We start from the raw sequence: 13,306 nt of genomic DNA, 5'->3' as shown, positions 1-13,306 counted from the left end.
CTGTGCAATTACCCATTCTCACCAGAGAGGGCACTAAATCCCGCAAATCCCAAAATTGACAGAAATCAGCTTTAAAGTAGAATTTGTATTTACAGCAGTGGAGTAAAAGTGAATTATACTCTTTAATTGTAGAGTGAGCCGAGGAATATCAATTAAAATATACCAATTAGCACATAATGCTGCTTTAATATAATGTGTAAACTGTTCTTGTGAAGAGAAAGCTGGTTTATTTATTGGATAAACTAGCTGGGAGCTGTATTTTCACTGCTGTTAGATCAAATTAACTTCTTTAGAGCAGGATTACGGAGCTTATGGCCTACAGGTGGAGAGTGTGGAGAGTGTAATCCATGTTATCCACTTATTCAGTGTTACAAAATGAGTGGCAATAATACAGACGCTCTTCTCCTTATTAGAGTCAGTGGAGCATCACAACTAATTTACGTACTGTTGTTATTTTAAGGTAAAAAATGCGTAATAGATAACGTAGCTTTAAATAATTTGAAACCTGAACTTTTTTTTTTTCAAGTTTTTGATAATGTTGAATCCTAAAGCAATATAAAATGTATTTTTATACAAAAAGTCACTGCGGGGAGTTTCCACACCTCAGCTGTGTCCCCAAAGCATCCAAATGTCATATATGAAAGTGCTGACTTTCAGGACAGAAGACATTTAAAGCAATTTCTTACCTTGAGTGTCTCAGGATATTACGTCCCATTTTATGAGACTTGACCTGGGCTGAATAATACTCCAATAGGTGAAGATGAAACAAAAAGTGATGGACAGAGATAGGGATAGATAGAGATATGTGTAGATATGAGAGATTTTGGTCCTACTTCATAATTAGTGTCTCTAATAATAACTGTATAGTCACACATTAATAACACATGTAATAACACTATTACACACAACTGAGATTGTTAACATTAATATGTGTAATTACTAGTGCTGTCATTGTGAAAGAGTTAATGCATGCAATTAATTTGAAATCAGTAACACGTTATTATTTTTTTTTATGCAAAAATTATTTTTTACACCAAGTTTGACCCAAACTTCCATTTTTTTTTTGTTTTGTTTTGTTTTGTGCCTTAATGACTGAAAAGCTCCAACAAGGACAACACAATTCCAGAGGACACAGCACAGTCGGACTCACTCTGGCGATATTCCACTTGCTTATTTATATTAGTTCATACTAATGCAGCACCAAAAGCATAAAGTTACTTATAGAAATAAAATAAATGAAAGAAAGGAGCTTGGTCCAGCGATCTCCATAAAACAGCACAGCACACACTCTGACTCTCTATACACTCTCAGTGTAGCTACACACTCACTTAGTGTAAGAGACTCTTAAAGAGACAGTGTACACATTACTGAATACTGGCTGTTATATACAGTATTTTCCCCAGGCCATTTAAATGGTCATCCCCCTATTGTAAGTATATGTGCAATACCTAACACTTCCTGAGGTTTTTATACTCAGCAAATTAAGTTCTAATTTAGAAATCCTTACAACCAAGCTGAGATCTTTACAATAAAGTAAATTATAAAAAAAAAAAATGTTTCCGCTATTCCACTGATCATGCGTTCCTTATTTCAGCACCCCACATTAGCTTTATCTCTTCTCAAACATACAAATATATACTTTTTCTTTTTTTTTTTTTTTTTTTTTTGGATACTAGTAATATAAATAGGATTGCATTTTACATTTATTGCATTCATTATTTAATTTATATTTAAATTAAAAATGGAAAAAAAAAACTTGTACCTTAAGAACAATTCGCAGTTAATCACAGAACATTGTTGTGAATAATCTGATTCTTTTTTTAAATTGATTGACACCACTAGTAATTGCATAACGTGTAATGTAACTAAACTGTTATAAATATGTGGCAATGCAAAACAAATATATTTATATAGCTTAAATATGTTTCAAAAACATGACGATAAACATGGAAATAAAAAAAATAATAAGGCAAAATAATAAAGCATGAATAAAACGTGATTCAAACATGATTTGAACAATATATTTTAAAGAAGGAAAATTAACAGAATTAATTAGAATAAAAATTCGACTGGTGTGTATGGCATACTACACCAGTAGTTACACAGTTATTACAATTGTTGTTAACATGTAACTACACAGTTATTAAAGACACTGATCATAAAATGGTATCATGACTTTTTTTTAGACCATAAGACCATTCCTATTTAATCACCGTCGTCCCGAGCTCCAAAGGTTCTCAGCATGTGTGATAACCCTCATCATCCAGGGATCTGAACGCCAAAGAGAAAGCCTGAGGTAGTTCTTCTGTTCTCGCTCGCTTTCGCTACACGCCGGAGTGACTCACAGCGGCCGAGGTTTGAGCGCATGTATAACTCTAATTAGACGCTCAGTCCAATTAAGAGTGAGCCCGTGCCAAAACACATCAAGCGCAGACTGGTTATATCACACTGAGGCGGAGGTCAGCGTCACAGTGAGAGCGAGAGAGGAGGAGGAGGAGGAGGAGGAATGATAAGAGAGGACAGAAGCAGACGGTGAAGGAGAGCAGATAGAACACAAGAGTGGAAGAGTTTTGGAAGGGAGGAAACACACTGAAAAAATGATACTTAAAATTTACGTAAAAAAAAAATTGTTTTTTTTTCAAGTAAATTTAGTTTCAGATAAATTTAAGTAATGTCAACTCAGTTTCAAGACTTAAATGTTACATAGAATAAATAATTGAACTGAACTTCAGTCAATCCTTTCTTTTAGTAAACTTTACTTAATTTTTGCATACAATATTACCTAATTACAATTACTTAATCTATATAATATTACTCAAATAATGTATGATACATAATATATTATAATTCCTGAAGTATTTTTAGTTAAAACACATATTACACTGTCTCAACACATGGATGGCATGTAATACAGGGGTTGGACAATGAAACTGAAAAACCTGTCTTTATTTTAGTGTGGGAGGTTTCATGGCTAAATTGAAGCAGCCTGGTGGTCAATCTTCATTAATTGCACATTGCACCAGTAAGAGCAGAGTGTGAAGGTTCAATTAGCAGGGTAAGAGCACAGTTTTACTCAAAATATTGCAATGAACACAACATTATGAGTGACATACCAGAGTTCAAAAGAGGACAAATTGTTGGTGCACGTCTTGCTGGAGCATCTGTGACCAAGACAGCAAGTCTTTGTAATGTATCAAGAGCCACGGTATCCAGGGTAACGTCAGCATACCACCAAGAAGGACCAACCACATCCAACAGGATTAACTGTGGACGCTGTAAGAGGAAGCTGTCTGAAAGGGATGTTCGGGTGCTAACCCGGATTGTATCCAAAAAACATAAAACCACGGCTGATCAAATCACGGCAGAATTTAATGTGCACCTCAACTCTCCTGTTTCCACCAGAACTGTCCGTCAGGACAATAAATTATTGAGGTCTAGAACCAGGTGTTTCAGTTTCATAGTCCAACCCCTGTATATTCTTTTCAGTATACTAAAAAGAATGTATTATATGCCATCCATGTGTTGAGACAGTGAGACTTGGTCTGTTTACAAAATGAATCTCGAGATTATGTAAATATTTGAATGTGTTTTAACTAAAAAATATTTAAATTTAAATTTAAAGTAATTGTAATTAGGTAATATTGTATGCAGAAATTAAGTAAAGGTTACTAAAAGAAAGGATTGATTCAGCAAAAATAAATTAAGTAAAGTTTACTAAAAGAAAGGATTGACTGAACTTCAGGACACTTATTTATTCTATGTAACATTTAAGTCTTGAAACTGAGTTAAAGTTACTTAAATTTATCTGAAATTAAATTCACTTAAAAAAGCAAATGCAGAAAGTTGCAGAATTTTTTTTAAGTAAATTTTACGCATCTTTTTTTTCAGTGCAGTAGCTACAGTACAGGCAAGAGACAGAGAATGAGAGACTGAGAGAATGAGAGACTGAGAGAAAGAGAGAGAGAGAGATTATTGAAACTCTTATCCCCTCTCCCTTTTCAAGAAACCCGCTGTGAATTTTAAAAGTGAGCGTGGAGCACATTAAAGGCGCGTGTAAGTGGCGGAATGATTCGCCCGGGAGTTTAGCGGCAGCGGCCTCTAATCAGACTTACTCAATCCAGCCGTGTCCTCCAGGATGGGGGGATTGAAACCCAAAAACTTGCTCACCTCTCCTCATCTCTCGCTTTAATCATTCTGAAGAGCGCCGCTGAGACGACGCAGGCCAGGTTGTTTGTACGGAGCCTCCTTTGAGCATAAACATTGCCTGAGAAGCATTTTGTCCTTGCTGTCACTTTATCTTTGTGAGCGAAAGAAAGAACGAAAGACAGAGAGAGAGAGAGAGTGTGCAAGAGAGAGTGTTTGTGAGCGAGAGTGCGTGCCATTGTGTTTCTATATTCCTTGTAAGAGCGCTTTTCCTTTATTTGTCGGAGCTCCTTTGTGCGAGTGTCCCTCTCTGACTTTGTTCATACTTCAGGGGGTGGCAGGGAATGAAGAAGAAAGCGGGAGATTTGCTCAGGGAAGTATTTCAGTCCGCTCTAATTTCCAATTTGGATTTCCTCAGCCTCCCTGAAGAGTGACATAAATACTGCATGAGCCTTTTGAGGAGCGTGTAATGAGAAAAGAGCAATAAGCGAACATGGGAATTTCAACTTGATTGTCTAGAGTGCCGCCTGCTCTGCCATACACCCCCCCTCCCCCCTACACACACTTATTCTTTCACTCTCTCTCTCTATCTCTCTCTCTCTCTTTCTCTGTGCCTTTGTCGTACTGTCTTACTCAATCTATACCTCTCTTTCTTTTTCTCGTTCTCTCTTTCTCTGTCTCATAGTCTTTCTCTCTCTGCCTTTGTCGTACTGTCTTGCTTATTCTATCTCTCTCTCTTGTTCTTTCTCAGTCTCTCTAACTCTCTCCCTCTATACCTTTGTCGAACCGTCTTGATTCTTGATTCATTCTATATCTCCTTTTTTCTCTCTTTCTCTGTCTTTTCTCTCTCTCTCTCTGTGCCTTTGTCGTACTGTCTCACTCAATCTATACCTCCCTTTTTTTTCTCTTTCTCTCTTTCTCTTTTTCTCATATTCTTTCTCTCTCTGCGTTTGTCGTACTGTCTTGCTTATTCTATTTCTCGCTCTTTTTTTTTTCTACTCTCTCTCTCTCTTTTTTTTTTCTACTCTCTCCCTCTATACCTTTGTCGTACCGTCTTGATCATTCTATATCTCCCTTTCACTCTCTTTCTCAATCTTTTTCTCTCTCTCTCTCTCTCTCTCTGTCTTTGTCATACTGTCTTACTCAATCTATACCTCTCTTTCTTTTTCTCTTTCTTTCTTTATCTCTTGCTCTCTCTTTCTCTTACTGTATACTTTATCTATCTATCTATCTATCTATCTATCTATCTATCTATCTATCTATCTATCTATCTATCTATCTCTGCCTTTGCTGCACTGTCTCTCTCGCTGTCTCTCTCTCTCTCTCTCTCTCTCTCTCTCTCTCTCTCTCTCTCTGTATGCCTTTCTCTTACTCTTTCGCTATCTATATTTCTCTCTCTCACTCCCTCTCTCCCTTTGTCATACTGTCTCAGTCACTCACTCACTTTCTCACTCAATAACTCAATCACTCACTCACTCATTCTCTCTCTCTCTCCTTCTTCCTCTCTTACTCTCTCTTGCTCTTTATCTGTTTCTCTCACTCTCTTTCTCTCTATGCATTTGTTGTACTGTCTTGCTCATTCTCTCTCTCTCTCTCTCTCTCTCTCTCTCTCTCTCTCTCTGTCATTCTTCCTTTCGCTCTCTCTTTCTATATTTATGCCTTTCTATTACTCACTCTATTCACTCACTCTACATCTCTCTTTCTCTGTCTATCTCTATTTGTTTCTATTTCTTTCTCATATGAACTCCTTTAACCAGCCCATCTGTTGCTTTACAGGATCTGCTAATTTAATAACTGGGCACGATTTCAGAAAACACCCTTTTCACAAGTGCTCCCACTTTGACTCTTGTTTCGCCCACTTCCGTCCCCACTGTTCCTGATTTACAGTGAAAATGTGATTCATGGAGCTCGGCGAGTGAGCGCACTGTGAGCTCTGTACAGTGCTGTAATGGAGAGTCCATGTATAAATTACCATCATGACCAATTTGCGATATGAGCAGCAAATGACAAAGAGGATTAGAATTTTTTTCTTTCCATTTTTCCTATTTTTTCACGTTTCCGTTCTCATTTTCACCTTTTTTTTTCCCTCTCCAGCTTATTCACACCATCAGTGTGGTGGACCGGGATGAACCTCAGTCTGGCCACCGCTTCTATTTCACACTGGCGCCCGAAGCCTCCAACAACCGCCATTTCGCACTGTGGGACGTCAAAGGTGAGAATTATGTTAATGTATCAGACTGCTTAACACAATCAAATATAACAAAAAAAAAAGTGTGAATGTCTCGCATTAAGTCTCAGTGAAACACATTAAAAATTAGAGGCTATTGTGTCTATCTCTCTCTCTCTTTCTCTGTGCCTTTGTCGTACTGTCTTACTCAATCTATACCTCTCTTTCTTTTTCTCGTTCTCTCTTTCTCTGTCTCATAGTCTTTCTCTCTCTGCCTTTGTCGTACTGTCTCACTTATTCTATCTCTCTCTCTTGTTCTTTCTCAGTCTCTCTAACTCTCTCCCTCTATACCTTTGTCGAACCGTCTTGATCATTCTATATCTCCTTTTTTCTCTCTTTCTCTGTCTTTTCTCTCTCTCTCTCTCTCTGTGCCTTTGTCGTACTGTCTCACTCAATCTCTTTTTCTCTTTCTCATATTCTTTCTCTCTCTGCGTTTGTCGTACTGTCTTGCTTATTCTATTTCTCGCTCTTGTTTTTTTTTCTACTCTCTCTCTCTCTTGTTTTTTTTTCTACTCTCTCCCTCTATACCTTTGTCGTACCGTCTTGATCATTTTATATCTCCCTTTCACTCTCTTTCTCAATCTTTTTTTCTCTCTCTCTCTCTCTCTCTGTCTTTGTCATACTGTCTTATTTAATATTATTCTTTATTAAATACAGTTTGTACCGTTTTTTTTTTCTTCACAGCTGTTTAGCATGTTGGCTACATAGCCTGTTAAACATCACAGCCAATAGACAGATTTTGTTAGCATAAAAAGATAAAAAAAAATATATATATATATATATATATATATATATATATATATATATATATATATATATATATATATATATGTATGTATATATATATATATATATATATATATATATATATATATATATATATATATATATATGTATATATATATATATATATATATATATATATATATATATACATACATATATATATATATATATATATATATATATATACATATATATATATATATATATATATATATATATATCCAGTATAAATGCAACACTTCTAGCTTGCATTTAAATGAATGTTTAAACACAAAGTAAATAATTAATTGCATTGATTGCACTATCCCCCTCAGAATTATTATACAAATATCTGCATTGTTATGTTTCATTTGCATTTAATTTACATAACAGGCAGACAGTATAGCTCAGTCTCTGCTCAGCTGATGCTTAATTAGTTATTGATTTATTGCTTTTTTTATTTTCCAATATTTTCATGACATATTTGCATGAAGTTGCTGATGTAATTAAAACGTATGAAATAATTAAACAGTTTTATGCTCCTTATTTGAGCATTTAGGGGCAGTTTCCCAGACAGGGATTAAGCCTAGTCTTGGATTACTCAGCATTTTGATAATGGAAAGTTTTAATTCAAAGGAAATTGGAATTACGATTAATCCCTGTCTCAGAAATTGCCCACAAGACTGTATTTATTCTATTTAATTTATTTCAGTAAATCCCTAATATTAAATTAAATAACATTCAAAAGTAGTGGTTCATTTACGTTCTGTGTTCACAGGTTTTGAATGTGCATTTCCATTTTTTTCTAAACCATTAGTTTACCCCAAAATCAGATCATAATATAATATATATAGTTAAAAAAATAATATATCTGTAATAACACTGTAGTTACACAGTAATAATCAATGTAATAACAGTGTAACTATCAGTATTGATTCAGAATTTTAGAATTTGCTCTGGGTCATGTTTTATATTAATAATTATGTTAATCACTACGTCTGAGGCTTAGCTCTTTCTCTGCAAATTATTGTATGATTATGCTTATAATAAACTTTAGCAAGCTTGGGTGGGGTTTGCATTCAAAAAATACAATACCACACAATAAAGTTCCTTTATAAAGGGTTTATAAATTAATGTTATTAAATAGGTTGTTAATACTTTATAAATCATTAATAACCAGTTATAACACATACATAGAAAGGACAAAAGTGGCCTGTTTGCCAAATAGGGAGTCCACATAGTATATTTATACTGTTAAACTTTGCAACTTTCTAGATGCTTATCTCACTTTGTCTGTTTCATCAGTCAATATCCATTAATGCATCTGTTGATAACATATCTGTTATTTTAACTTTATTGGCCCAGATTAATAATTTATTTAATAATCATAATGTAGTGTATATAAACATAAAATAACATTAAATAACTAAAATGACTTTCCATATTATTATATTATTAGATATGTTAATGCTTACTGATAAAAAAAAAAACTAAGTAGGATACGCTTTGTGTTGTAACTACTTTTTAATGGTTAATAAAGTCTTAACAACCTAGTTAATGACCAATCATTTACCACAGTTAGTTCTGACCCTGCAATGTGATTGGCTGAGAGGTGTTCTATGAGTGCCGTTATCAGCCAGTAATGCAGTGTAACCGAAGCGCTCCATGTATTACTCCACCACATACTGTACAGGTAACCTAGCAACGATGCAGCACTTACAAACCAAACAGCGCAGCTACAAACAGAGCAGCAATGGAACTATTTTACCTCACAGAGTGTTTTTAAACAAACAGATTATATTTCCTCTTTAACTCAAAATATTTTAATAAACAGAGATAATGGAACTGTGGTATAATCACAATAATACACTTAAGGGTCATGCTATAAGGTGTAATATTGGCACTGCTGTGCCAATGTACGGCACTCGGCTTGTGGTGCCAATATTACACGTTATAACACTCCCTCTTGTGTATTATTGCTTAAATAAACTCCCTCATAGGCTATTAATAAACCCTTTATAAATGTGCCTTATTTTAAAGTGGTACCAAAATATTAATACAACTCTCTAAATACTAACTAAATCAAATCGTTTTTATTGTCATGTTTGTATATACTTTAAAAAAATAAAACAATAGTCATATATACTAACTTATGATCTTAAAATTGGCTAATGAAGTTGTTCATAAATGGCTCCAAAAGACTTATTTTTAGATTAATTTAGATTATATTTTTTCTCATTGTACTGTGTGTTGGTCAATCTAGATCTATAAAATATATTTATGTATTTAGATCTTTTTTTTACGGAGCCCCTAAAGGGACGTGGTGTTTTTTTTTTTTGTTTTTTTCATAGAAAGTCGTGAGCACCACATACTAAGTCGTGGGCACGACTTACTAAGTGGTGCTCACGACTTAGTATGTGGTGCTCACGACTTAGTAATTCGTGCTCACGACTTAGTATGAGGTGCTTACGACTTAGTAAGTCGTGCTCACGACTTAGTATGTGGTGCTCACGACTTAGTATGTAAAAAAAAAAAAAAAATACACCACGTCCCTTCAGGGGCTCCGTATTTTTTAGATCAAACAAATCTTTTTTTTTTTTTTTTTTTTTTTTTTTTTTTTTTTTTTTTTTTTTATGTAAGCACAGTGGTGCTACCAGCTGTACTCAGTCATGATCACTAATTTTTACATTCTTAGTGGATGTATATATATATATATATATATATATATATATATATATATATATATATATATATATATAATATTCCAAAGAAAAAAAATAAACAGTTAACGAAAATAAGAAAAGCCCAAAAGTTCCTGTAATAACTTTTGCTTACAGTAAGTTTTCTTTTTTCATTATTTGTCTTTATATGTTTCATTATTACTTACAGCCTAATTTACTGTTTGTTTAGCTCTGGTCCATTTACAGCAGAATATGAATTAGTACTTAAAACAACACAGAGATTGAAGCGGCTCATTGTTATTTTGTTTAATTGTGCATTTAACTAGAGATAATTGTTTTCATACAGGGCTCTCCAGTGTTTTTAAATGTATTTATTAATTTATTTATTTTCTTCATGCTGTTTTGGGTCTTTTTTTTATTTTTTAGGTTTTATTATTTCCCTCAGCGCTGCTAACTGAATGGTTTATTAGCATGGGGCTCTTTACACATAGTTGTGTGAGTGGATGTGATGCATGGCTAAATCAATACTGATACTGATCTGACACAATGAAAATGTCAACCGAGAGAGCAGGGGAAATGTCAACTACCCGTGTGGGGCCAGCTGGAGGTGTATACACAACCGTACACACACACATACACACACATACACACACACACACATATACACATGCCAGAACATGACACTTGGCCTCTGTATCTGCAGGGATGGTGCACAGTGCTTGACAGGCTTCCTGCACACATAGATAGAGAGTTGTGGTCTACACCTCATACAGTTATGCAAGGAAATTGAGATTACCACTAAAAACATACTTTTACTTCATATTTGAGCATATGTACGTATTGACATATCGTCGCTGTCCAATGAAAAACAAGTATCTTTGTGTATTTTTGTGTATTTTTAGTTTACTACAAAATTTTAACACACAAACTGTCCCTTACACTGTGCCAAAATTTCACGTGAAAAGATCAATAGAAATATTTTTAAATGATCTGAAATGCTGAACTGCTTGAATTTTTGCACCAGAAGTGGCATGAAGTTATCCATAAGCAGTGTGTAAGACTGGTGGAGAAGAACATGATGCCAAGATGCATGAAAACTGTTTCTAAAAAATATGGTTATTCCACCAAATATTGATTTCTAAACTCTTAAAACTCTATGAATTTGAACTTGTTTTCTTTGCATTATTTGAGGTCTGAAAGCTCTGCATCTTTTTTTTTTTTTTTTTTTTTTTTTTGTTATTTCAGCCATTTCTCATTTTCTGCAAATAAATGCTCTAAACGCCAATATTTTTATTTGGAATTTGGGAGAAATGTTGTCTGTAGTTTCTAGAATAAAACAACAATGTTTCTTTTTACTCAAACTTAAACCTATAAAGAGCAAAATCAGAGAAAATGATTTAGACTTTGACCTTTGTCTGAAATCCCTACTCCTCTATGCAGAATTCTTTCAGGTGTATGATATTTAAGACAGTGTTCATCTATAACCTTCTTTCTGATGACCTCAAAGAACATCTGCTCATTGTTATCTATTCACTTCAACAACCAAGATCACACTAAATTTCAATTAAATTTCTAATGTTTAAATAAGACAGGCTCTTCCTACAACCTTTCTAACCAAGTCCTAATCATCAGCAGCTGATGGCCTGGACCTCATTCCAATTTTACTTTTTTATTTTTGCAAATGTACAATTTTACTGTTTTAAAAGGCATTTCTCTAATTATATATGTATTTTTAGTAAATATCTAACCTCTGTTCAAATGCAGATGTAAAATGCAATATATATATATATTTTTAAATTAATTTAAAAAAGACTCTTATTTTTTTCCAGAAATATATATGTATTTGAAGAATAATGAGAGATAAAGATAATACAAATAAAAAAAAACTTAAGAGATATTTAACAATTTATAAAATGCAACTAATAAAAATAAACCAAGATAACACTAAATTTTAACTAAATTTCTAATGTTTCAATGAGACGGACTCCTCTAACAACCTCTCAAACTAAGTCCTAATCATCAGCAGCTGATGGCCTCTTATTTCAATTTTACACTTTAAAAAAGTAATTACATGTCTAATAATTACATTTTACTATTTTAAAAGGCATTTCTCCAAATATATATGTATTTTTATATAGTAAATATCTAACCTCTGTTTAAATGCAGATGTAAAATGCAAAATGTATATATTTTAAATTCATTTTAAAAAGAAGGTTTTCAAAGGTTTTTAATGGGGTGTCCTATTTTTTCTTTTTTTCACAAGTGTATACATGATTGTGTTCACTGCCAGCCAAGGATAAAATGAGTCATCTTTTCATGCACAGAGTGTACACTGAGAAAAAGATTTCACAGATATTGTATAAACTACACCTACACACCCAGGTGCCCTCTGTTTCCCTCTCTTATTCTTCGTTTCTCTCTCTCTCAGGCTTACCCTCTCTCTCTCTCTCTCTCTCTCTCAGCCACATCCCCCCCCCCCCCCCCCCTCGCTCTACCATACTTCTGATTCCATGGACACATTTGTCAACCTGTCAGATTGGATCTGTCACTTTTCCCTTTCACCATGGCGGCTTCACATTGCATTCTGTCTCCCTGCATTCTGACACATGAGGACAAACATGCGCTTTTTTCATGCCTGAAAACTTTTTAGGCAGGGCTGGAAGTGCATGAAACTATTCTCTGCCATTGACGAAGCAGATTCCTCGATATTATCATATTAAAGTTTCAGTCTGCGCTTTGAATGACATCGCCTGGCTCCTTTTAAATCTACTTTAGAGAGTGCACATGCTGGAAATGTGACTGACGAGTCCAAACAAAAGTATTTTGTCTTATCTTTTCCCCTTCTGACAGCTCATCTGGAGGTTGTCAATACCACTGTGCTGTTAGCTTAGACTGATGTCTGCTTCATCTTCTCATCATATATCATATAAACTCACCTACATACACCTTATTAGGAATGCCAACTGTGGTGCACCTACTCATTCATGCATTTGTTTTATAATCAGCCAGACATACGGCTATTGATCTCATTTTTCGTAAAGTAGTGGTGGTGAGCAGAAAAGCGTCTTAAAATACACAACTGAAAACATGTCTAATCCTAATGTGCATGAGCTGCAACATCAGAAAATCATGTTGGATTCCATTTTTGTCAGCTAAGAACAGAAAGCTGAGGCTGCTAGGGGTCATCTAGTCAACTAGTCAACTGGAACAACCACTAGTCACTGCAGTAGATACGTAGCTGGTAGGAGAAAAACAGTTAAACCATTATGTTAAAGCAATGATGTTGATAAATGGTAAAGAATCAGCTCTGTAAATCATGGTAAAATAATAATAAAAAAAATATTGCAATACATATTCAGCTCAAAATGCAGCATCCATAGGCACCAAATGGTCAAGCGGTTTATGGTCACTGCCGCTATAATCGGGAGATCGCTTGTTCGAATCCTGGTCATGCAGCTTGTCATCAGCTGCAATCGGCCTAGCCAACTTG

At 34.5% G+C, this 13,306-nt stretch overlaps 1 protein-coding gene across 1 annotated transcript in view; it reads left to right on the top strand.

Moving 5' to 3' along the window:
* Positions 1-13,306, top strand: part of LOC103036892 (cadherin-22) — a 330,834-nt gene that overhangs the window by 292,862 nt on the left and 24,666 nt on the right. Inside the window, exon 11 of the mRNA XM_022675617.2 lies at positions 6,238-6,355. Within this exon, the coding sequence (XP_022531338.2) occupies positions 6,238-6,355 (118 nt within the window). The remainder of the gene's footprint in view (positions 1-6,237; positions 6,356-13,306) is intronic.

This window comes from Astyanax mexicanus, chromosome 5 (genome assembly GCF_023375975.1).
Source record: "Astyanax mexicanus isolate ESR-SI-001 chromosome 5, AstMex3_surface, whole genome shotgun sequence".
Classification (NCBI taxonomy): Eukaryota; Metazoa; Chordata; class Actinopteri; order Characiformes; family Acestrorhamphidae; genus Astyanax; species Astyanax mexicanus.
Note: the sequence above shows the minus strand (reverse complement) of the source record. Positions and strands in the feature narration are given on the sequence as shown.